Below are 23,785 nucleotides of genomic sequence, written 5' to 3'. Positions count from 1 at the left end.
AGTTACTAACCTTGTCTTGGGTTTGACCTTGTTCCCTGTAGTACTGGAAGTTCACTCCATCGTTACTGTGCGCCAGTTTGTAAAAGGTAACCCATTCGTCCCATGAGGTGTCGCCTTGTCCCTACGTTGCTACTCGTGTGACTATGGGGTTGTTACCATGGTTACCACCCAAATCAATCTGAAGCCATTCATTGACATTTCTTGTTTTAGACGACCAAGACGTTGACCCATGTAATCTTCCGTGACTGGCGGTGTATTCGCTTCTATATTCCGAAGAGGCAGTAATTTGAGCATCAAGGATTGCACCGCTTTCCAAACCGAGGGCTTCTTGTAATTTGCAGCCTTAAAAGTGTATAGAATCGTAAAAATATGGTTTTCTGTCAGGACCGTATACCAATACCTCCAAAAACTCACAACGGGTGAAACGTGTAACGCACGTTCACAGCGTTGAATAGTCAGTTTTGCCAAGTACCATATTTGGAAACACGACGAGTTTGTACGCGAATGCTTTACATAATACACGTAATGACACAAGAACATTTAAGAGGAGAATTTAACCAAATTTAACTTTTTTCAGGCAAATTTGTTCAAAAACAAAATTACGCCATCGAGCGCGAGCTAGCGTGCGCTGTGAATTTAATCCAAATAGTACAACTTTAATTGGTTGATGTTCTCTCGTGATTTTCCAAATGTACAATGTGAATCATAACGAGTTACCCGTTTCAACCCTTATAGGTTTCTGATATCGAAACTGATCTAATAAACGCCCGGGGCGTCTATTAAATTTTAGGGTTAAAGAGGGATCGTTGAATAGATCTGAGGCGTTTATTAGAGAGAGGTGGCTCGTAATAGTTTGGTCAGAATTAGACATGCTGTCTTTGGTATTCTTTCACAGCTATACCAATTATGTTAAGGAAAATCTTTTAGCACAGATGTAAACAACATTTACCAATGAACAATTTGAGGTCATAGTGATGTCAAAATCTGTTTCCATGGCAACATCATATGAGGTTAAAGATGCATTATTTTGGACCTTTCGAGGCTAATAACTCAAAAACTACTTGGTGAAAGTTCTTCTTTTTTATATATTTTTATCCAACTGACAAAATAAACATTTTTTGCAATTCTTTAAAGAAATCTGTCAAAAGGATTCGGAGCTACGTTATTTTTGCATAACTTTAAGGTGGCTCTGAACATTTCTGACAGAATTTTTTTAAAAATTGTCAGATTGTTTCTTTTGTCCTTTAGACAAAAATATATGAAAAACAAAAACTTTTACCGTCTAGTTTTTGAGTTATAAGCCTCAAATGGTCAAATATAAGGTATCTTTGACCACTTTTGCAGTTGCCATGGTAACGGATTTTGATGTCACAGTAACTCCAATTTGTTTATTAGACATATTTTAGGTGTCAGGGCCATTCTGGGAGGATGAAGTGAACTAATTTGGTTTATTTATAATTACCGATTTTTTTTACGGTTAACATATTTTACGGCTAACGGTTAAAATTATCCAATTTTTACGCCTGACAACTAAATTTTTGGCCGTTTTACGGCTAACGGTTAACCCCATTGAGACACTCAACTATTTCTCAACAGCTCAAAGTTTAGTGCAGTAGTAATGACCTTAGACAGAAGGAGGGTTGGGGGGTATTAAACGAAATGATGTAAATTACCATAATGATTAATCACGCGTTTTCCGTGCGGTAAAACGTAGTTAATGGAACATGACGACAGTTTGGTCGTAGCATATTTTAGGTTCGTCAAGCAATCTAGAATTATGTGACTAGACAACAAATGATACATAGTTCTCAATAGTCAAGGCCTTTTTCTAAAATAAATGATTTCTTATTTACGCAGTTAAGTCAAACGCCTTTCATGTCTAATATTATTTTGAGCTGTTACGTTGTTATGTAGTCTAGAAATTTATCTTAGCTTAATTTGGATTAGTTTGCGTTTGTATGCTTTATTCATAATAAATAACGTGAAATAAATCAAAATCATCCATCAACATCAGTGAGCACGTCATTTGCAGCCTGAGACTTTATCGCTGTCATATGTCTCAGTTGAAAAATTAATTTTAGTCATTGCTTTCGGTAAGCGCTCCCTCGTCTATCAGTAAGAACCTGACTTACCTTCACATATTTTACCATCACCAGTGAATCCAGGATTGCATGTGCACTGGAATGATCCCACGTCATTACTGCAATCAGCGTCAGAAGAACAGTCGTGTGCATTCGCGGTGCATTCGTCTATATCTAAATGCAATGATGATTTGACAGAATTAAACAAACACTATTACTGTGGCTACTTTTATACGACGGTTAATTTACCTTCATCAGCTTCTAGTTAATAATGAATTAACCCGCCGAATGAAACAGATAACTTCCACTTAAATTGTATTTCTCATTTCACACATTACTTTCAGTTATTATTCTGTAAGGGCGCTCTCGTCTATCAGTAAGAAGTTAATTTACCTTCACATCTTTGACCATCACCAGTAAATCCAGGGTTGCATGTACACTGGAATGATCCCACAGCATTACTGCAATCAGCGTCAGGAGAACAGTCGTGTGTATTCGCGGTGCATTCGTCTATATCTACATGTTATCAATGATTATTAGCGCGATTAAACAATTACTGTGTCTGTCTGTCTTTCCCACCATTTGACTTTTGCGTGGTTGGTTACTTTTCCGAAATTCGCTACTACAGTTAATTTACCTTTACCAGCTTTTAGTTGATAATCAACAAACCCAAAGAGAAAGACAGATAATTTCCACTAAAACGAATAACAACGACAACACAGCACTCTACAGTGGAATCTTGATCTAACGAACACTCATATAAAGAAGTCCTGGATATATCGAAAGATATCCATTGCCCCAATATAAATACCAAAATAAATGAATAAAGACCCGGTTATAACGAAACCTCCCTAGAGCAAACATATCTTGCCATTCCCGTATCCCTTCGTCACGTCTAGGTCCCATTGTGTAAAGCCGGGTTTACACCAACAAATTTTATGAGACAATTTTTATGCGACAAATAAATTTGATCGTGTAGATGGCACAACAACTATTTCTCAACAGTTCAAAGTTAAGTGAAGCAGTAATGACCTTAGACAGAATGAGGAGAAGGGTATTAGGTCTATTACGATAATGATTAACGTGGAATAAGTCAACATCATCAATCAACATCAGTGAGCCCGTCATTTGGAGCCTGAGACTTTTATCGCTGTCATATCATTTCAATATAACTTATTATCCTATGTCTCACTTCACAAATTATTTTAGTCACTACTTTCGGTAAGCGCTCCCTCGTCTATCAGTAAAAACCTAACTTACCTTGACATGTTTTACCATTCCCAGTAAATCCAGGTTTGCATGTACACTGAAATGATCCCACATCATTACTGCAATCGGCGTCAGGAGAACAGTCGTGTGTATTCGCGGTACATTCGTTCATATCTACATGCAATGATGATTTGACAGAATTAAACAATCATTGTTACTGTCTGTCAGTCTGTTTGTCTGGCTGTCTGGCTGTCTGTCTGGCTGGCTGTCTGTCTGTCTGTCTGTTTGTCTGTCTGTCTATCCGACCGTTTGTGTTATGCTGGTTGGTAACTTTTCCAAAATTCACTACTACAGAGAAACAAGAAACTTCCACTAAAACAAATAACAACAACAGCAACAACAACACAGCACACAGTGCAAATACGTGAAATCTGAAATTATGCTGGTTGGTAACTTTTTCAAAATTCGCTACTACACAATAAATTTGATCGTGTAGATGGCAAAACAACTATTTCTCAACATTTCAAAGTTAAGTGAAGCAGTAATGACCTTAGACAGAATGAGGAGAAGGGTATTAGGTCTATTACGATAATAATTAACGTGGAATAAATCAACATCATCAATCAACATCAGTGAGCCCGTCATTTGGAGCCTGAGTCTTTATCGCTGTCATACATGTATCATTTCAATATTTAACAATTATTCTTTGAAATCGAGGTGAATATTCTGCCGCTATTCACCTCGATTTCAAAGAATAATTGTTTTAGTATATACACACGAAGTGATCTCAACAACAAGCGATCTCAAAGTTTTCAGAAGGAAACCATTTAAAGTCGATTTAATTGACCTCTCAATTCATGCGTGGAAAACGTACAGATAAGCGGCACTAACCGACATGCGCGAAACAGTTTACAGAATCTTCAAACATGGCAAATCTAGTTAATCTTTGATAAAATCCTCGTCACAATCTAGCAAAATGGTCCTTTAACACCACTCAAACCTGCAATCTGATCAAAAACCTGCTTGCAAAACATTTTGACCGTTGAATCAAAGCTTTTGAAGTTCACTTGAATTGAAAATTGAAAGAGCAGTTGGCGAAGGATTCACCTGAAAGTTTTCAGATTATAAGCTTACTGAATGTCTGCAGAACTGTGGTGAAAACTTGATGTTTTCTTTCACAAAGACTTTTTCCTGAATATTTGTGGAGTATCTTGGTTGAATAACACTTGATGTTGCTGCCGATAAATCTGCGGTATTCATTTCTGCCGATGCCGGGAGAAGAGTGACTGACGGTAAGCAATTGTTTATCGTTTTAGTACTCGAGTTGTGTGGACATTGTGCTGCAAATTGCGAAATATGTAGTCTTCTCTTACTTTGAAAACCATCACGCCAAATTTCTTAGCCTTTTTTTGTCTTTCTGGTTCTTCTTGTATTCTTAGTATTTGCGATTCAGAAACGCCGGCGAAACGCGAGATTACGCCGGCTATTTTGTTTCAGTTTGGATCAAGCATTATTCACTCCGTAGGGAGTGAATAATGCTCATTAGCCCGAGATAGCGAACCAATCAGATTGCTTAAAACACCAAGATCACTGAGTGTGTATATACTAAAACTTATTATCCTATGTCTCACTTCACAAATTATTTTAGTCACTACTTTCGGTAAGCGCTCCCTCGTCTATTAGTAAAAACCTAACTTACCTTGACATGTTTTACCATTCCCAGTAAATCCAGGTTTGCATGTACACTGAAATGATCCCACATCATTACTGCAATCGGCGTCAGGAGAACAGTCGTGTGTATTCGCGGTACATTCGTTCATATCTACATGCAATGATGATTTGGCAGAATAAAACAATCATTGTTACTGTCTGTCAGTCTGTTTGTCTGGCTGTCTGGCTGTCTGTATCTCTGTCTGTCTGTCTGTCTGTCTGTTTGTCTGTCTGTCTGTCTGTCTATCCGACCGTTTGTCTTATGAGTGGTTGGTAACTTTTTTAAAATTCGCTACTACAGAGAAACAAGAAACTTCCACTAAAAGAAATAGCAACAACACAGCACACAGTGCAATTTTGAACTAACGAACCTGTGTTTAACGAATTCCTATAACGAAAGATATTCACTGCCCCACTATAAATACTAAAATATATGGAAAAGAAACCGGTTATGACAAAACCTTCCTAGAGCGAACATATTTTGCCATTCCCGTGGTTCTTCGTTATATCGTATGAAGCCGGGTTTACATGGGCAATTTTTATGTGACAAATTTATTTGATCGTGTGGATGGCACAACAACTATTTCTCAACAGTTCAAAGTTTAGTGCAGTAGTAATGACCTTAGACAGAAGGAGGATTGGGGGATATTAAAATAAATGATGTAAATTACCATAATGATTAATCACGCGTTTTCCGTGCGGTAAAACGTAGTTAATGGAACATGACGACAGTTTTGTCGTAGCCTATTTTAGGTTCTTCACGCAATCTAGAATTATGTGCCTAAACAACAAATTATATATAGTTCTTTATAGCCAAGGCCTTGTTCTAAAATAAATGATTCCTTATTCATGCAGTGAAGTCAAACTCCTTTCGTGTCTAATATTATTTTGAGCTGTTATGTTGTTATGTAGTCTAGAAATTTATCTTAGCTTAATTTGGATTGGTCATTGCGTTTGTATGCTTTATTCATAATAAATAACGTGAAATAAATTAACATCATCCATCAACATCAGTGAGCACTTCATTTGCAGCCTGAGACTTTATCGCTGTCATATGTCTCAGTTGACAAATTAATTTTAGTCATTGCTTTCTTTAAGCGCTCCCTCGTCTATCAGTAAGAACCTGACTAACCTTCACATCTTTTACCATCACCAGTGAATCCAGGATTGCATGTGCACTGGAATGATCCCACATCATTACTGCAATCAGCGTCAGGAGAACAGTCGTGTGTATTCGCGGTGCATTCGTCTATATCTAAATACAATGATGATTTGACAGAATTAAACAAACACTGTTACTTTGGCTACTTTTATACGACGGTTAATTTACCTTCATCAGCTCCTAGTTAATAATGAATAAGCCGACGAATGAAACAGATAACTTCCACTTAAATTGTATTTCTCATTTCACACATTACTTTCAGTTATTATTCTGTAAGGGCGCTCTCGTCTATCAATAAGAAGTTAATTTACCTTCACATCTTTGACCATCACCAGTAAATCCAGGGTTGCATGTACACTGGAATGATCCCACAGCATTACTGCAATCAGCGTCAGGAGAACAGTCGTGTGTATTCGCGGTGCATTCGTCTGTATCTACATGTAATCAATGATTATTAGCGCGATTAAACAATTAATGTGTCTGTCTGTCTTTCCCACCATTTGTCTTTTGCGTGGTTGGTTACTTTTCCGAAATTCGCTACTACAGTTAATTTACCTTTTCCAGCCTTTAGTTGATAATCAACAAACCCGCAGAGAAAGACAGATAATTTCCACTAAAACGAATAACAACGACAACACAGCACTCTACAGTGGAACCTAGATCTAACGAACCTTCATATAACGAAGTCCTGGATATATCGAAAGATATTCATTGCCCCAATATAAATACCAAAATAAATGAAAAAGACCCGGTTAAAACGAAACCTTCCTAGAGCAAACATATCTCACCATCCCCGTATCCCTTTGTTAAGTCTAGGTCCCATTGTGTAAAGTCGGGTTTACACCAACAATTTTTATTAGACAATTTTTATGCGACAAATAAATTTGATCGTGTAGATGGCACAGCAACTATTTCTCAACACTTCAAAGTTAAGTGAAGCAGTAATGACCTTAGACAGAATGAGGAGAAGTGTATTAGGTCTATTACGATAATGACGTGGAATTAACGTGGAATAAATCAACATCATCAATCAACATCAGTGAGCCTGTAATTTGGAGCCTGAGACTTTATCGCTGTCATATCATTTCAATATAACTTATTATTTTTTTCTTTATTCGTGAGCGGGCGGTATTCTACAAATCCTGCGATCTGATTGGTTCCGGGAGCGGGCGGTATTCTCCAATCCGGCCCGCTCACAGCGGGCGGTATCCGTTGCGAGATCAATCATCGAGTGTACTTTCCGCGCGAAATCATTTAAAAGCGTTGTACGAACGAACACATGAAAGATTTGCGCAGCAAAATCGAAATAGCCGCTCACCAACTGTTGTAAATGTAAAAAGACAGAATAGAAGTGAAATTAAAGGCCTCGAAGTTCTTCTAAAGGCGAGTATTAATTTGTTTATCAACAAATCAAGTTCTAGTTGATAGTTTGTTGAGTTTGTGGTTGTTTGTGCATTTTGCAATCATTTTCACGCCATAACGATAAGCTGCGCCGGTTTTAAACTTCAATTTTGAGTAAAAACTGTCTTTTTATCGGCCACTTCTTTGCCAAAACAAAACACTAGTTGCCATCATTTAAGAAAATGAGATTCGTTAATTAGAAACAGCCAAAATAATTCTCGCAATATTGTGCCGTACGTCCAAACTTCGCATTATGCTGGGAATCAACGCAGAGCTTTTTAATTCGTTAAATACAATTGTGTATAGCTATACCAAAACTGTCTTTCAGTCAGATAGTATTTTCTAGTCAGAGAAATTCTCAAACTTAGCATCCTGCGAACAGAGTTCTTTATCAAAACATTCATCGGGAAGCAGGAATCGGCGTTTAGTTTTGGCTCGATTTTTCATTTATGATAATTATTTACTACTTCAATTTCTTTGATTGAATCTCTTCAGTGTAAATTTAATATGCTGAACCTTTCTGTAAATACGGTTCATTTAAGCAAGGCGACTATTTATTAATTTATTTCCAACTAAATAACAAACAACATTTTACACTCTTGCTAACCCGTCGATCGACTGAACATTGAAATTAAATGGCGCGCGTATACAAACAAAGGTTTTTTGACACAATCTTTCTAGGTTTCTTTTAAAAACAAATAAAGTAGGAAAAAAATAAAAACGTTATTCACCAGCCTAGGTCGGTCCGTATTGGGAAAAACTGTGCCCTCGGTCTTGGAACCGCCCTCGGCCTGCGGCCTCAGGCGGTATCCAAGACCTCGGGCACAGTTTTTCCCAATACGGACCTCCCGGCTGGTGAATAACCTATATTTATCCTATGTCTCACTTCACAAATTATTTTAGTCACTACTTTCGGTTAGCGCTCCCTCGTCTATCAGTAAAAACCTAACTTACCTTGACATGTTTTACCATCCCCAGTAAATCCAGGATTGCATGTACACTGAAATGATCCAACGTCATTACTGCAATCGGCGTCAGGAGAACAGTCGTGTTTATTCAGGGTACACTCGTCAACATCTAAATGTAATGATTTGACAGAATTAAACAGTTACACACTGTGTTTATTACTGCCTTACTGTCTGTCGCGTGGCTGGTTGGTTCTGATATTACATATTCTTTGACTGATTTGTCGTTTCGATCGATTTTTTTTCTCTTTGGTTTTATTAAGCATTTTTTCAGCTTTGGCATTTTTTTGCGGTATTGGCACTCAACATGGGGAACTCCACAATGCAAAAAGAAAAGCAAACTGATTAATTTAGTAGCGACGTCTTTAAAGGTGTTATAAGTAATAGTAATACGAGAAAGCGTCTCATCATGTTTTAGTATATTTTCCAAACATTAAGGCTTACAGGCTTACAGAGAATTAAGAATACGAAAAGCAGCAGACCGGTTTGAAATGCGATAAAACACTGTCTAAAGTGTTCGAAATATTCCTCAATTGAGACCAATTAAGAACAAATTTCTTAAGATCATAACGTTTATATGTTTTTATGTTTTAACGTGAACTTTATTGCGGTCAAATAAAATTGAACTGCAATTATAAAGATTGTTTCTGGCTGTCTTTCCTGTCCACTAAAACGTTATTTGTATTAGGTAAAAAACGTGTGGCCAAGAAAAGAAGGCTACCTGTTCTAGTTTAACATCCAACAGAGCTGATCATTTTTTATGGAGGCCGATTACAATTTAACCTACAGTTGAAAGCCGCCATTTTTGTTTTACAACGCATATAACTCGTGACATCTGTAAATCTACGCTTTCAAATCATCATCATCATCGTCATCATCATCATCATCATCATTATACCCTCGAATTTTGCAGAGTAGCTTATACAGCTAGTATCTCCGAGCATGTCACAGAACACAGCACAGTGGCCAAATACCAGAGTACAACACTGGGAACTCCATACCCTACTCTTTACGATAAGTGAGTTGGTTCTTTTACGTCCCCTGCTGACTATGACATGTACTGAAGATGCAAGAGATGTGGCCTACGGTTTATCGTCCTTATCCGAGAAGACTAGATTATCTAATGATTTGCAGATGTCATTGCAACGGCAGCATATTTTCCTTCACAGCGCGCGAGCGGGCAAGATGAACCGAATCCTGCAATCTGATTGGTTCCGGGAGCGGGCGGAATTTTCCAATCTTGACCGCGGTCAACGGAACGGGATGCAGTTTTGCGCGAAATCAGTTTGCAGCGCGAGTCGAACGAAAACATAAAAGTTTTGCTTTCCAAAATCGAAATAGCTGTTCACCAACCGTTGTAAACTTGAAAGGACCAAAAAGCAGTGAAATTAAAGGCCTCATAGTTCTTCAAAAGGCGAGTATTTATTTATTTCTCAACAAAATTGAGTCGTAGTTTAGCGTTCGAAGATTGCCGTTATTTGTGCATGCATTTTGCAATGATTTTCACGCCATTGCGGTTAACTTCACCGGTTTTTGAACTTCCTATAAGAGTTAAACTGCCTTGTTTATTCGTCACTTTTCGCTAAAAACAGAGCACTATTTGCCATCATTCAAGGAAATGAGATTCTTTGATAAAAAACGGACAAATTAATTATCACCATATTGTGCCGTACGTAGACACTACGCATTTCATTCAGTTTGGCACTGTTTATCAGAATATAATTCTGCTAGGAATCATTGCAGAGATTATTAATTTGTTTAATACAAGTGTGAATAGCTTGTAAAACTGCGTTTCAGTCAAAGAGTATTTTTGAAAATAGAGAAATTGGATTAACACCCTACGAGCAAAGTTTCTTTCAAGACTTTTCAAAACATTAATTTATCGGCAATTGTTCAGGAAGCCGAAATTGATTTAAATGTGTTAAGTTTTGTGGCTAATGTGTGCTATATTTATGATTTTTTTTGCTTTTCTTCATTCTCTGCAGTGTAAATTAAATATGCTGAACCGTTCTTGAGTATGGCTCATTTTAAATGAAGCTATTTTATTCCGAAATAAATAGCAAACAGAATTCTTCACTCTTGCTCGTCGATCGAGTCGGACTCAACATTGAAGTCGTATCCGCGCGTATTCAAACAAAGATCTTGCGACGTATTTTTTCTCGGTTTCTTTTCCAAACAAATTAAAGTAGGAAAAAATAAAAACGTTATTTGCCGGCCTAGGTCGGTCCGTATTGGTAAAAAACTGTACCCTCGGTCTTGAGCGCACTTTTTCCCAATACGGACCTCCCGGCCGGCAAATAACATATATATATATGAGAGTCTGCTTTAAACTAATAAGAGGGACCAAACAAAAAATACATATGTTTTAGCAGTGCATTATCTAACCTTGGCAGGCAGTGTTATCCCCGCTGTAACCGTCGCGACAAGTGCATTGGAATGAACCGTCAGTGTTAGTACAATCTGCTGCCTGGTCACAGTTGCTCGTCGCAGTACTGGAACACTCATTTATATCTGCGAACAGCAAGCAAAGCACTCACTGGGACTGTTGCCTTGACGTGGCTGAGTGGCTTGTGCGTCCCAATGACTCCAAGAGCTATGCCGGCGGGGGTGTTTGCACCCCTGGTGAGGGCCTCCCAAGCCGGAAAGGTCAAGGAGTAGGGTCCAGACTAAAGTCAGTCCCACGGCCCTCCAGGTATGGGGGTTGGGTTTGAGGTTAACAACCTCATCCCGTAAAAATTTCTTGTTACGGAAACAGCAACGACGATAACCAACAACCTGCACACAGACCTTCAAGGGTCTTCAAACTGCCAGTGGTGTAAGCCAGAAGGAAACTACTGGCATGAAGTTGGAAGTGCTGAGTGCAAAAACCCCAGTTTTTGGAACGTACGTACTATGTACGAAACCGGAAAACTTGCTCAGGACACAGCCGAAATGAGAAGGTGTAGATTACACGTGTTGGGTGTTAGTGAAAGTAGAAGACTACAATGAGCTGGACACCTGAAGGCAAACGCAGAAGAGGGCGCCCAAAAACAACACGGCGCAGAATGGTAGAAACGGAGTTAAGGGAGCTCAATTACAACTGGAGCACCATTGAAAAACTGGCTAGAGATAGGCAGGGTTGGAGAAACTTCGTTGCTGCCCTATGTGCCACACAGGCATGATGAGCAGTAAGAAACAACAAGCAAAGTCGTATAGTAGGTGATAATGAACAAAAGGTTTCACAATGTGACAAATGTAGTTGGATAAGCCACCATCGTAAGTAAAAAGGTAACCGTTGTGTCTTGCACACAGTGCAACTCAAATCAGCCTTTTTCATGGTCGAACCGCTTACCGAATTAAGACATTTTATTTACGTAGTGCCGTGAAAACTCTTTATAACATAACTATCAAAAACGTACAGGTAACACAGAAACAAACAGCAAAGGCGACGACAACGAAGAGAGTGTCAAAGGAAAGGACAGACGACAACAATAAAAACTTTGTTGATTTGTCCCGACGAAAGGCTACCCTCGAAACGTCAGCTTTTCCAAATTTGATAAGGCGCTTAATCTACCTTTAACAACTTCTAGTCGATAATGAAGTTTATTATATGACTAGCTCCGTGAGCGGTCAAGATGAAACGAATCCCTTGCTCTGATTGGCTACCCGAGCGGTCAAGATGGAGCCATCTTGACCGCTCGGGATCGCCCGCTGCGTTCCCGCAAGCGAGAAAACTTTTCAGATCCGTCGAAGCTACTACAAAAAGCTTTTCCGTCGTAAACTTGAGCTATGAAACCATTTACCGAAACAAAACAAATATTCTCTGCCTGTTTCTAGCGAAAGAGAGTCCAATTACAAAGAAATAGGTCTTGAAGCGAACGAGAACAAACTAATTAAACAGCAAATGTTAACGAGTTTCGTGAATTTTATTTGCCACAACAACCAGCTATTAGCTTAAATACAAAAATTAAAACGCAAAGCGACTTGAAGACATGATATCGGTTTTGTTCGACGGAAAAGGGAGAGAAGTCAGTGACATACCTGAAGAATAAACAATTCGGCAAACTTGTCGTTTGTGTAAATCTTGATTGAAATCTTGATGGAGAAAGCGGTCGGCACGGCGAACCATTCATAGTCCAGCCATGTGGTGCTAAAAAATACTGGAATTGTGCACTTTGGGGTAAAAGCACCAAATTTGGCATGGTGATAGTATTTAAGTTGCTGAACAATATTAGCTATGGACCCCAGCCAGGGGGGTGATTTTGTACTAAGGGGGGTGGGGTGGTTACAATTTTCAAAGAAATTACTGTAATTCAAGAAAAAAGGTGTACAGTTGAGCCGAATTTGTTATATGTAGTAGTACTTACTTACTATTCAGGTTGCTGAACAATATTAGGTATTTACCCCAGCAAGGGGGGTATTTTTTGTACTAAGGGGGGGGTGGGGTGGTCACAATTTTCAAAGAAAGTACTGTAATTCAAGAAAAAGGTGTACAGTTAAGCTGAATTTGTAAGATGTGATATAACTTGCTTACTGTTCAAGTTCCTGAACAATATTAGGTATTGTCCCCAGCAAGGGTGGGGGGAGATTTTTTGTACTTAAGGGGGGAGGGTGGGGTGGTTACAATTTTCAAAGAAAGTACTGTAATTCAAGAAAAAAGTTGTAAATTTGAGCCGAATTTGTTAGATGCGATAGAACTTGCTTACTGTTCAAGTTGCTGAACAATATTACGTATTGTCCCCAGCAGGGGGGGGGGGTTGTACTTAGGGGGTGGGGTAGTTGCAATATTGAAACAAATTGCTGTAATTTACCGAAAAGGTGAAGAGTTGAGCTGAATTTGCCATACTAACAGTGCACAATGTCCTGAGATATGTCATCTGACTCCAACTAGACGTTCTTCACAAACGGGGTGTATAACCAGCACGCAGGGGGGGGGGGGGGGGGGGCGTGGGGTAGTACGTACCATGGTATTTTTTGACTTTGTAAAGTAAGCAAACTTAATCCTCTCACTAGTATGTCCCACCGCATTTACAAAGCACAGTCCAAGACATGACAGATTTCTAATATTTACAACGTTCTCTGTAACCCCAGCATTGCACCCTTATTTCACCAGCTCCCTGGCGTGCTGTTGATGCTTCAGGTGATGTGGTCCACCCAGGCTACCATACATCTGACTCGGATTGTGCCCATCCCCATTCACTAAGGGAAGGTAGTTCAGGATTAGATACAATGCACTGTTCTCAACAATGACCAGCTTGGTAGGCCACTATCTTGTTGTGTTGTACTAATGCATCAGCGGTAGAGGGTTGTTCTCAAGGGTCCTAACTTCTGTGCAAAAACTAACTTTCCTGGCATCATTGTCTCCTTGGCACGGACTTGTCTGGTCATACAACAGCACCACAAATCTTTCCAGAAAACGCATACTAGGCACTTTTTTGAGGACCATGAAAGCTATAGTGGCTTCTCCATAGGACATCCATGTGGCTTATACTGTGCTCTTCCCTCGTCCTTAGAATGCTGATCACAGCCTGTAAAGGCGTGGATAATGTGCAACACTTGTGATTTCTCATCTCCAAGAGGCCTGACGATATCAAGTATTGCTTACCAACTCCAAATGCAATCACATCTCACTATACTCTTAATTGATTTAGATTTAAGTTGGAAATAGCGAGCATTGTGACATTAATGTATCCTGTACGAAGAATTAACTTGCTGTGCACAATCAGATGCAATTAAAATTAGCCTTGTAGCAGCCTCCTTGTGCCTGCAAGGTGATATTTTAGGCGTAACATCAACTGAAGATGACAATACGAGAGTGTCGCTTGTAGATAGAATACATTTTGTTTGCTTCACATGGCAACGTGATCATCTGCTAAGCTAGATATGCTCTGTTTTGTTGGACTCTTCCTTCAGAAATTCTCCCCACTTAGCAGGAACCCTTACATCTGTTTCTACTCTGGCGACCTGCGACCTGCAAGTAAGCGTAAAGCCCGACTTGATGAAGTGTATGGAAAAACTGACACCCAACCAATCTATAACCCCAGTAGTAGATGTGATGCTTATCGATGGTACTGCCCCTGTCAACATATTAAAGCCATCTGGAACATGTAAAACATTCTTTGGCTATGCATATCAAGTTAACTTGCCGCAAATCAGTAAGCAGCTACCGAGTGTGCAGCAGATTGATATCATCTGGGAAAGATGCCTACCAAACTCGTGACAAGCGTGGAAGAGGTGTCCGTCGCAGAGTAGAAGCAGATGTAAGGCTTCCTGATAACTGGGGAGAATCTCTGAAGGAAGATTCAACAAAACAGAGCTGATTTTATATGTGCGTGCACAGCAAGGTATTGACAAGATAATTCTTTGTACAGTAGACACTGGTGTTGCAGTAGTGCTTGCTCTGGAGATATGAATTGAATCTGGAGTTGGTAAGCAATACTTGACATCGTCAGGCCTCTTGAAGATGAGAAATCTTAATTGTTGTACACCTTTACAGGCTGTGATTAGACATCGGCATTCTAAGGACAAGGGAAGAGCACAGTATGGGCCACATGGATGTCCTTAGGAGAAGCCACTATAGCTTTCATGGTCCTTAGCAAAATGCCTAGTGTGCAGGATGTTCTAAATGCTATGCATGTGCTGAAAGGATTGGTCGTTCTGTTGTATGACCAGCAAGACCGTGCCAAGGAGTCAATGATGCCAGAAAAATTTTTGCACAGAAGGGAAGAACCCTTGAGAACATCTCCCCTACTGCTGATGCATTAGTACAAACACAACAAGATAGTGGCCTACCAAGCTGGTCATTGTTGAGGACAGTGCGCTGTATCTAATCCTGACTACCTTCTCTTAGTGAATGGGGATGGGCACAATCCGAGTCAGATGCATGGAAGCCTCAGTGGACCACATCACCTGAAGCATCAACAGTATGCCAGGGAGCTGGTAAAATGAGGGTGCAAACCTGAGTTAGGTTGCAAAGACCATTGTTCAAGACTGGCATGTCTTGGACTGCGCTTCGTACATGCGGTGGGGAATGCAATGGAGAGGATTAAGTTTGCTTGCTTTACAAAGTCAAAAAATACCATGGTATTTACTCCCCCACCCCCCTCCCTGCGTGCTTGTTATACACCCCTTTTGTGAAGAACTTCTGGTTGGAGTCAGATGACATATCTCAGGACATCGTGCACTGTTAGTATGGCAAATTCAGCTCAACTCTTCACCTTTTCGGTAAATTGCAGTAATTTGTTTGAATATCGCAACTACTCCACCCCCTGAAGTACAAAAAACCTCCCCCCTTGCTGTAATATTGTTCAGTAACTTGAACAGTAAGCAAGTTCTATCGCATCTAACAAATTCGGCTCAAATATACAACTTTTTTCTTGAATTACAGTACTTTCTTTGAAAATTGTAACCACCCCACTCCCCTCAGTACAAAAAATCTCCCCCCCCTCTTGCTGGTGAATACACCTAATACTGTTCAGGAACTTGAACAGTAAGCAAGTTCTATCCCATCTTATAAATTCAGCTTAACTGTACACCTTTTTCTTGAATTACAGTACTTTCTTTAAAAATTTTGACCACCCCACCCCCCCCCCCACCCCCTTAGTACAAAAAATACCCCCCTTGCTGGGGTAAATACCTAATATTGTTCAGCAACCTGAATAGTAAGTAAGTACTACTACATATAACACATTCGGCTCAACTGTACACCTTTTTTCTTGAATTACAGTAATTTCTTTGAAAATTGTAACCACCCCCCCCCCCCTTAGTACAAAATCACCCCCCTGGCTGGGATCCATAGCTAATATTGTTCAGCAACTTAAATACTATCACCATGCCAAATTTGGTGCTTTTACCCCAAAGTGCACAATTTTTTCACCATATGGTCGGACTATCAGGCACTGTAAGCTGTTCGCTGTTGTCGCGTCGTTTTACTTCGTCTCGATTCAGTCAAGAATTTGACAGTCAGTCATTAAACTTTTAAACCAATGAGATGATTTTAGCGTGCGCCATTGAATGTGCATGCAACTGGCTTCCTTTTCAGTACTCGAAAAAAGTCATATAATAAATCCTTTATTGACCAAGCTTGTTCGGTCAAGATGGCAGGATATTGGCCTCGTTCTTTTTTGCGTGTTTATGGACCTCGACTTCGTCTTGGTCCATAAACACGCAAAAAAAAGAACTTGGCCAATATCCTGCCATCTTGACCTCACGCTTGGCCAATAACCCATATGTATTTCACATGTCCGTCGAGAGATACAAAACTTCGCCATAAAGCAATATAAAGCAATGTAAAGCAATATAAAGCAATGTACTTCGCCATTAAAAGCAATGTAGTGTATAAACAATACACTACCTCAACCACAACACGACAACTAGCAATGACATCTGACACAAAGTTTAACGATAAAGTTGAGATTTGTGTTCCGCTTGAGTGAATGAGTTGCGGATGGGAATTAAAATAGATTGCAAAAAAAGGTTGCACATTAGCATATATAAATTACCTAACCTACCTTGACATGTTTTACCATTTCCAGTGAATCCTGGTCTACATGTACACTGGAGGGATCCCACAACATTGCTGCAATCGGCTTTGGAAGAACAATCGACTGTATTCCCGGTGCATTCGTCTATATCTACATGTAATCAATGATGATTGACATAATTAAATATTTGTAAACTGTTTTGTTACTGCCAAGCTGTCTGTTAATTATCTTACCTTGGCAAGCAGTGCCATCGCCGCTGTAACCTTCCCAACAAGTGCATTGGAATGAGCCATCAGTGTTAGTACAATTTGCGGCCTGGTCACAGTTGTTCGTTGCAGCAATGGAACACTCATTTATATCTACGCATAGCATAAATACAAAAAAAAGTGTTCGAAATTCATGATAATAGAAGTACCATGTCTAAAATGGGAAATGGGATTACTGAATAAAAATGATTTGAATTCGATCATGTAGCTCACTAGAGATATCCGCTCCACCCTTGTAGCCAACTCGACACTAGTCCCTCCTCTACTGTGTCAGGATTTACCCAACCTACCTTGACATGTTTTACCATCGCCAGTAAATCCAGCCTGACATGTGCACTGAAACGATCCTATGATGTCAATACAACTGGCGTGAGAAGAACAGTCGTGTGTATTAACGGCACATTCGTCAACATCTACAGGTAAAGATGATTTAACAGAGTTAATCAATTAAACGGTGTGTCTTTACTGGTTGGCTGTTACTTTATGAGTTGACATTGAAATATCGTACCTTCACAAGCAGTACCATTCCTGCTATAACCTTCGCGACAAGTACATTGGTATGAACCGTCAGTGTTCGTACAATTTGCTGCCTGGTCACAGTTGTTTGTCTCATGACTGGAACACTCATTAATATCTGCGTATGACAAACAAAGTAGTATTCATAAACAATAAAAGGAATGTTTACTAAAAGGAATGTTTAGTTTCAAAATGCCATGTTAGAAAATGAGAAATGGAATTCCTGAATATAAGACTATATTTTTACTTGCGTAAGTCTATTATTTTGATTACAGCGTTTCGCATAACGGATTCGTCTGTGGAACCTTTCAAAATAGCATCCACTTAAAACATCATTTCCTTCAGTTTAAAGCTCAGTACCAAAAACAATGGTTAGATGGCGTTTGCTTAAAGAAATGCTACAAAAATAAACAGACGAGAAATTCGATTACAAAACGGACGAATTCGACAAAAATGGACAAAATCAAACGAAGAAAAACTGACAAACAAACAAACAAAAAAAACAATTTAAAGGACAGTTCATTGGCTCACTATATATATCCGCTCCTCCCATGTAAAGCAACAATACTAGTGTGTCCTCCACAGTAAGGAATTGACTAACCCAACCTACCTTGACACGTTTTACCATCGCCAGTAAATCCATGTAGACATTTGCACTGATATGTTCCAATAGTATTACCGCAGTTGGCGTGTGAAGAACAGTCGTGTGTATTCATGGCACACTCGTCAACATCTACATGAAATGATGATGTAACATAATTAGTAATTAAAATGTATGTCTTACTTGGTTGTCTGTCACTTAGTGATTTGATATCTTCTTAAGCAGTAAAATATCGTACCTTCGCATATGACACCATCCCCGCTGTAACCAGCGCGACAAGTGCATTGGAATGAGCCGTCAGTGTTGGTGCAGTTTGCTTCCTGGTCACAGTTGTTCGTCTCGTGACTGGAACACTCATTTATATCTGCACACATTAAAGGGAGACCAAGAAGAGGTTAGAAGGGACTGAATGTTCAGGAACTACTGAAGTGTTTGACTGCTTGTCTGTCTGTTTCACGTTCTCTTATGCTTTGGACGTTGTGAATTAACCTCCACCCCCACCCTCCATCCCCCGCCCCACCCTAGGAAAAAAAAAAATAATAAAAAACAATCCTACCTGTGCAATCCACGCCACTTCCGGTGTAGCCGGATTTGCAGTCACATTGAAATGAGCCTGGTACATCCACACAGATCGCGTCTGACGAACAGTTATGGCTTCCATCTGTGCATTCATTTACATCTGCAAGAAGATTTTTTTAATTATCATATAAATCAAATCGATTTTGTATAGAAATGTCTCAAATCGCACTTTGGCAGTGTGCAACCAACCACCATCCCCCACCGACCTTTATCCCCGCCCTTTACCCACTTACCAAGTTGACATTTATCTCCATAATATCCCTGTGGACAAACGCATCGATATCCTTGGTCACCAAATCCTTCTTGACATGTGGCATTTGAAACACATGGGCTGCTCTGACAAAAGGTCTGAAATAAATTATATTTCACGTCAAAAACAAAGAATGAGTGCATTTTTCCTTAGTCAAGGGAAATGACAGTATACTTGGAACGTATTGATCGTATTAACATATGGAATTTGAGGTACAATGCGTCGAAAATTAAGTACGTTTTGGTAAATACGAGACGCTTTAAACTCGTGCAACTCGTGCAGTGTTGACAGACCTTGGGAAATCGAGGTCTTCTTAGAGAAATTAGACCTTAGAACATTGCAATCTGCACAAAAAGGAGCTAAGTAAATAAAAAGATAAAAAATAATAATAAAAATAGAAATAAATAAATTGCATTTAAATTATGCTCAGGCCCTATTCTCCAAGAAGAAATTTAGGATTCAGATGATTTAAATTATCCAGCGCATCAACCAGGGTCGAAACATCCCCCCATCTGAAACAATAAAGCAGAACTACACCACTTCGTCGGTGTTTGGATGAGACCGCTAATGAAAGTAACGATATTTATAACGTGCGTGCAGAGCGTATGATGCAACTAGGTGGATACCAAAAACATAAGGCGCATAAAACGATATACGAACTCCAGAAGAGGCACGACGAACTTTACTGAACTGTGAAGCCGTTCATTTAAAATTTGTAAACAAGGGAACGCCCACAGGGCAAATACAGCGCTTATTTTATTAGAGTTATACAGTCAACAATTTTCATTTTCTAAACACATTGCAAGAATATGAATACACTTTAGCTCTTGTTACGAAAATAATTACGGTGGCTATGATATGTGACAATGTTTGAAAAAAACGCGGTTTTATTTATATCTTATCTTTACCTTCATATAAAAGGTAGAATATTTAGTTAAACAAATAAAAATACAAGTTTCTCCTTTTTAACTTTAACATTCAAATGTATTGAGGGTATAGGTGAGCTTAAACAAGCACTTCATATCTCCACACTCAATAGACAAATGAACAAGTTCTGAAATCGAAGGTTTTCCAGAATAAATTATGTTATCTTTTCAAAAAGACGATCTGAAGTAGGATGTATTAACCCATGTCTACATACTGTCTATGTACTCACAAATACAGGGCTATATATGAAGCCACTTCTTGCCAACATTTCACTGGAAGGGACCTGTAAGTGGTTTTTGTCATTTATTTCACACAACAATGACCCGTCCTCCAGCGGGCCGTAGTTGTACGAAACACATTTTGTTTCCATGTAGCAATTTATCTTGCACATTTCCTGGTTAGTCACTCGGTCACTTTTGATGACATGATTTCTAAGAATCGTATTTTTCCTTTCCTCTCTGAAGTGAATAATTCGACAATCATCTGAAAAAAAAATAATTCACGTGTTTTGTGGCCTACAAACTGCAAACAACAGCAATCATTTCATAGGCATCTAGAAAAGGGATCTTTGTCGTGCGTGAAAATCTTCTATGGAAATGGCTCTGCATAAAATTTGTTTCATCGACGATATCGATTATATCAAGAGAAATTAACTCTCTCGCCATCACACAGAAAAACAGCAAACGAGTGATAAAAACGTGAATAACCAAGTATCGTTTCAACTGACGAAGGTTAAGAAGGATTACGAACGACAAACTTGGAAAAACTTGCCAATTTTTTCAAGTTTAGTTGTCCGGGACGTTGCTATTTAAAACTCTTTCTTGTCACGCACGGCCACTTACCGGTCCTTTTGAACCGGTAGCGCGAACATTCTTAGAAAATTTGCCTTACTTCCGTTTTCCTCCAAATTTGGAGAACAGGAAGCTGATATGACTAGCCAATTACAGAGCGATTTTGGGCCAAGACACTTGAGTGTGCCTTACATGACCAATTTTTCCAAGCGTGACCCGTGTTTGTTTTAAAATTCAAACATGGCGAAATCAGTTAATGAGGAGAACACTGACCTAGTCTATGCTAATTGTTAAAAAAATTCACTGTTTCAGACTTATTTTTCTGTGTAGGTGTAAAGCCCCGGCCAAACAGACGCGAAATTTTGAACGCAACATATCGCAACATTGTTGGGTCATGTTCTGAGATGTTGTGAAGGAGCTGGCCAAACGGACGTCGCAACATTTTAACCCAAGTTGAACACAGTGCACGGTTGGATAGTGTTGTGAGATTATTAGAGGGAGCTGGCCAAACGCACGCAACATTTCAACGCAACATAGCGCAACATTGTTGCACACGTTTGGCCAAATATCAAGCTGGTTGAGCACAATTATTATCTGACACACACAGAAAGTTTTCGATAATTTATGAAAATAAAGATTTTAGTAAAATAATGCTTCAAAAATTTCCTCGACGTCGATTTCTTAAGATAGCGTACGAACAACCGATAAATTAAGTGGAATGTTGCTTTAAATGCAGGCAAACTGAGTAAGCAGTATTTATTTTGGAAAAGCCTTTGAATACTCAGTAAAATGTGTGGTATATGTTTTTACATGTATCAAAGTGTTACAGATGTGTAAGTTCAGTAGTTTATTTTTTTCTTTTTTTTCATCCGTAGTGTGATTTATTATCTGCATTTGGTGTAAATGTTTTGAGTTTATCTCCAAGGCTATGGACGCTTTGAAACACCTGTGTCTAAGTTCAGAGGCAGCCACCTAAAATGACATCCAATTTTGCACGTTTGGAAAAATAATATAACCACCTATGAGTGTGTACTAAAGTATACATAACAACTTGACGAAAAATTAATAGCGCATAGTTATTTTACCTTTTAGATTTATTAGAGGGCGACACTCAGAAATATGTCATAAAGACATTTTATCTTTGTGCACTTTCCTGTTTTATTTTTATTATATATGTAGATAAAGACTTACGATACTCGCATTCGCTGTAGTGTATTCACTAAACAAAAATTTGAGCAAAATATTATAAGAGAAAAAAATAACATAAGAAAAAACGAAAACATATCAGAATTAGCTTACCTCCTTCCACAAAGGCAAGGATATTGATCGATACAACGGCTGTAAAAATAATAATAGGGTGATCCAAGCCATTCTTCCCTTTCCTAGAGCCGCTTGTTAAACGCATCGTCACTTTTGTGGACGTTGAAATTTCGGGCAAGAAGGGAGTGAAAAGTCACATATCAAGGGTTATCAACACACTGCTGTTGTAATGGTGAAAATTCACTTAAGTCAACCTTTTTAGTTGTGTCCCACATGTTGGGATTGTTTACATAACAGAGCAACAAAAATAAATAACAGAAATGAAAACAACAAACACATAACAGAAAAAAATATATACTGTTTTGTAACTAATTAATGTTGTTAAACAAAACTGTTCTAGGTAATTTGTTAAAACAGCGAGAACGTGAGTTGGTTACGTTCAAAATGTCACATGCATGTCGTGTCACATAGCATAACAATTCTTGTGCGTCAATCTTTGTGAATTATACCGTTCAAGAAAAAAATAACAGCACTACCTTTACACGAACAAAACTAATTTTAAAACTCGAACATTCGATTGTCAATAACATTACTGACGAGAGTAGAGATTATTTTCACCATGCATTGTCTTATGTTGGCGTCAGTTTGTTAATTATCAGCAGGGAGTAATTGAATTTCGGGCACAAGACACGATACTAAAATCAGCAGCTGAATAATTCTTATTTAGCAAAATTCACAAGCTTGGCCGAAAAGACTCATCTATTGAAAAAAATGGCCAATACAAATAAAATGCCAAATAAACCATTTAATTTTATTTTTACGGTGCGAAGTATAATCCCAGCTAAGCGTATAACGAGCAAGTAGAGAGATATTGGCTGCGGCCGCACTTAGAGAGTTGACTGGGTTAACTTTTTAGAAACCTGGTTAAAAATTTCCACAAAACTTAACTCGGGTAAAGTATGGTTACCATAACTAACTCGGTTAAATATTTTTAGTGGCCGCATTAAGATCAGACCAGACTGAACTGATGTCATGATTAAGCTATTTCATAACAAGCAAAAACGGCCGGCTTTCATGATAATTCTATTACTTTGTCAATTCTTCCCCTGCTTTTTTTTTTTTTTATTTATTTCAATGCGTTCTCGACTTACACCGTTCGTTCCCTTCTTTATGCGTTCTACGCAAATTTCAAGCAAGTGTGCGTTTTTCCAAGGAATCAACGAAGAGCTAGAAGAGATGATCGCAACAAAAACCACGATAGCCCTGTCTGAGCCAAATAATCATTGCTCTGTTGGCTCTAGAGTCTCCTAGTAGCAAGTGAAATTATAAACAATTATTGGATGAGGTTTTTGTGATATCTAGAATAATCAAGGTCGAAGTAAGTGTTATCAGCCGAAGCCGAAGGCTGAGGCTGATAACACTAACCAAGACCTTGATTATTCTAGATATCACAAAAACCTCATCCAATAATTGTTTTATACATTGTTTTTTCTGGAAAAGAAAATAACGAAAAACGATTTCAACCTTTTTTAAAACTTGTGCTAATTCCGGCTGGTCGTCCTACTAAATCGTGGAATAGTTCCTTCCCAATTTTTGTTAGTCATT

At 38.8% G+C, this 23,785-nt stretch overlaps 1 protein-coding gene and 1 long non-coding RNA gene across 2 annotated transcripts; both read right to left on the bottom strand.

Moving 5' to 3' along the window:
• Positions 1-16: 16 nt before the first annotated feature.
• On the bottom strand, positions 17-22,443 carry LOC144658145 (uncharacterized). The gene is made up of 15 exons (XM_078518493.1): positions 22,220-22,443; positions 20,359-20,612; positions 19,186-19,300; positions 18,930-19,052; positions 18,612-18,737; positions 18,383-18,505; positions 17,765-17,890; positions 17,547-17,669; positions 17,224-17,349; positions 17,018-17,140; positions 4,990-5,112; positions 3,342-3,464; positions 2,475-2,597; positions 2,133-2,255; positions 17-342 (listed from the first exon to the last, which is right to left on the bottom strand). The coding sequence occupies exons 1-15, from the start codon at positions 22,323-22,325 to the stop codon at positions 122-124; spliced, it is 2,058 nt and encodes a 685-aa protein (XP_078374619.1). The 5' UTR covers positions 22,326-22,443; the 3' UTR covers positions 17-121.
• LOC144658386 (uncharacterized) lies at positions 6,139-8,592 on the bottom strand. The gene is made up of 3 exons (XR_013571685.1): positions 8,518-8,592; positions 6,474-6,596; positions 6,139-6,255 (listed from the first exon to the last, which is right to left on the bottom strand). It is a non-coding gene; the product is annotated as an uncharacterized LOC144658386 (long non-coding RNA).
• Positions 22,444-23,785: the final 1,342 nt, after the last annotated feature.

The sequence above is a fragment of the Oculina patagonica genome, chromosome 6 (assembly GCF_052425735.1).
Source record: "Oculina patagonica isolate OP01 chromosome 6, crgOcupat, whole genome shotgun sequence".
Lineage (NCBI taxonomy): Eukaryota > Metazoa > Cnidaria > Anthozoa > Scleractinia > Oculinidae > Oculina > Oculina patagonica.
Note: the sequence above shows the minus strand (reverse complement) of the source record. Positions and strands in the feature narration are given on the sequence as shown.

Bases quoted from the DNA above. Each gene is read 5' to 3' on its own strand.
- LOC144658145 (XM_078518493.1), bottom strand. From the start codon at position 22,325: ATGCGTTTAACAAGCGGCTCTAGGAAAGGGAAGAATGGCTTGGATCAC. The intron at 19,053-19,185 runs GTAAGTGGGTAA...ATCTTCTTGCAG, and splicing joins TGGAGATAAATGTCAACTTG to ATGTAAATGAATGCACAGAT. The intron at 17,670-17,764 runs GTACGATATTTC...CTTTACCTGTAG, and splicing joins GAATGGTACTGCTTGTGAAG to ATGTTGACGAATGTGCCGTT.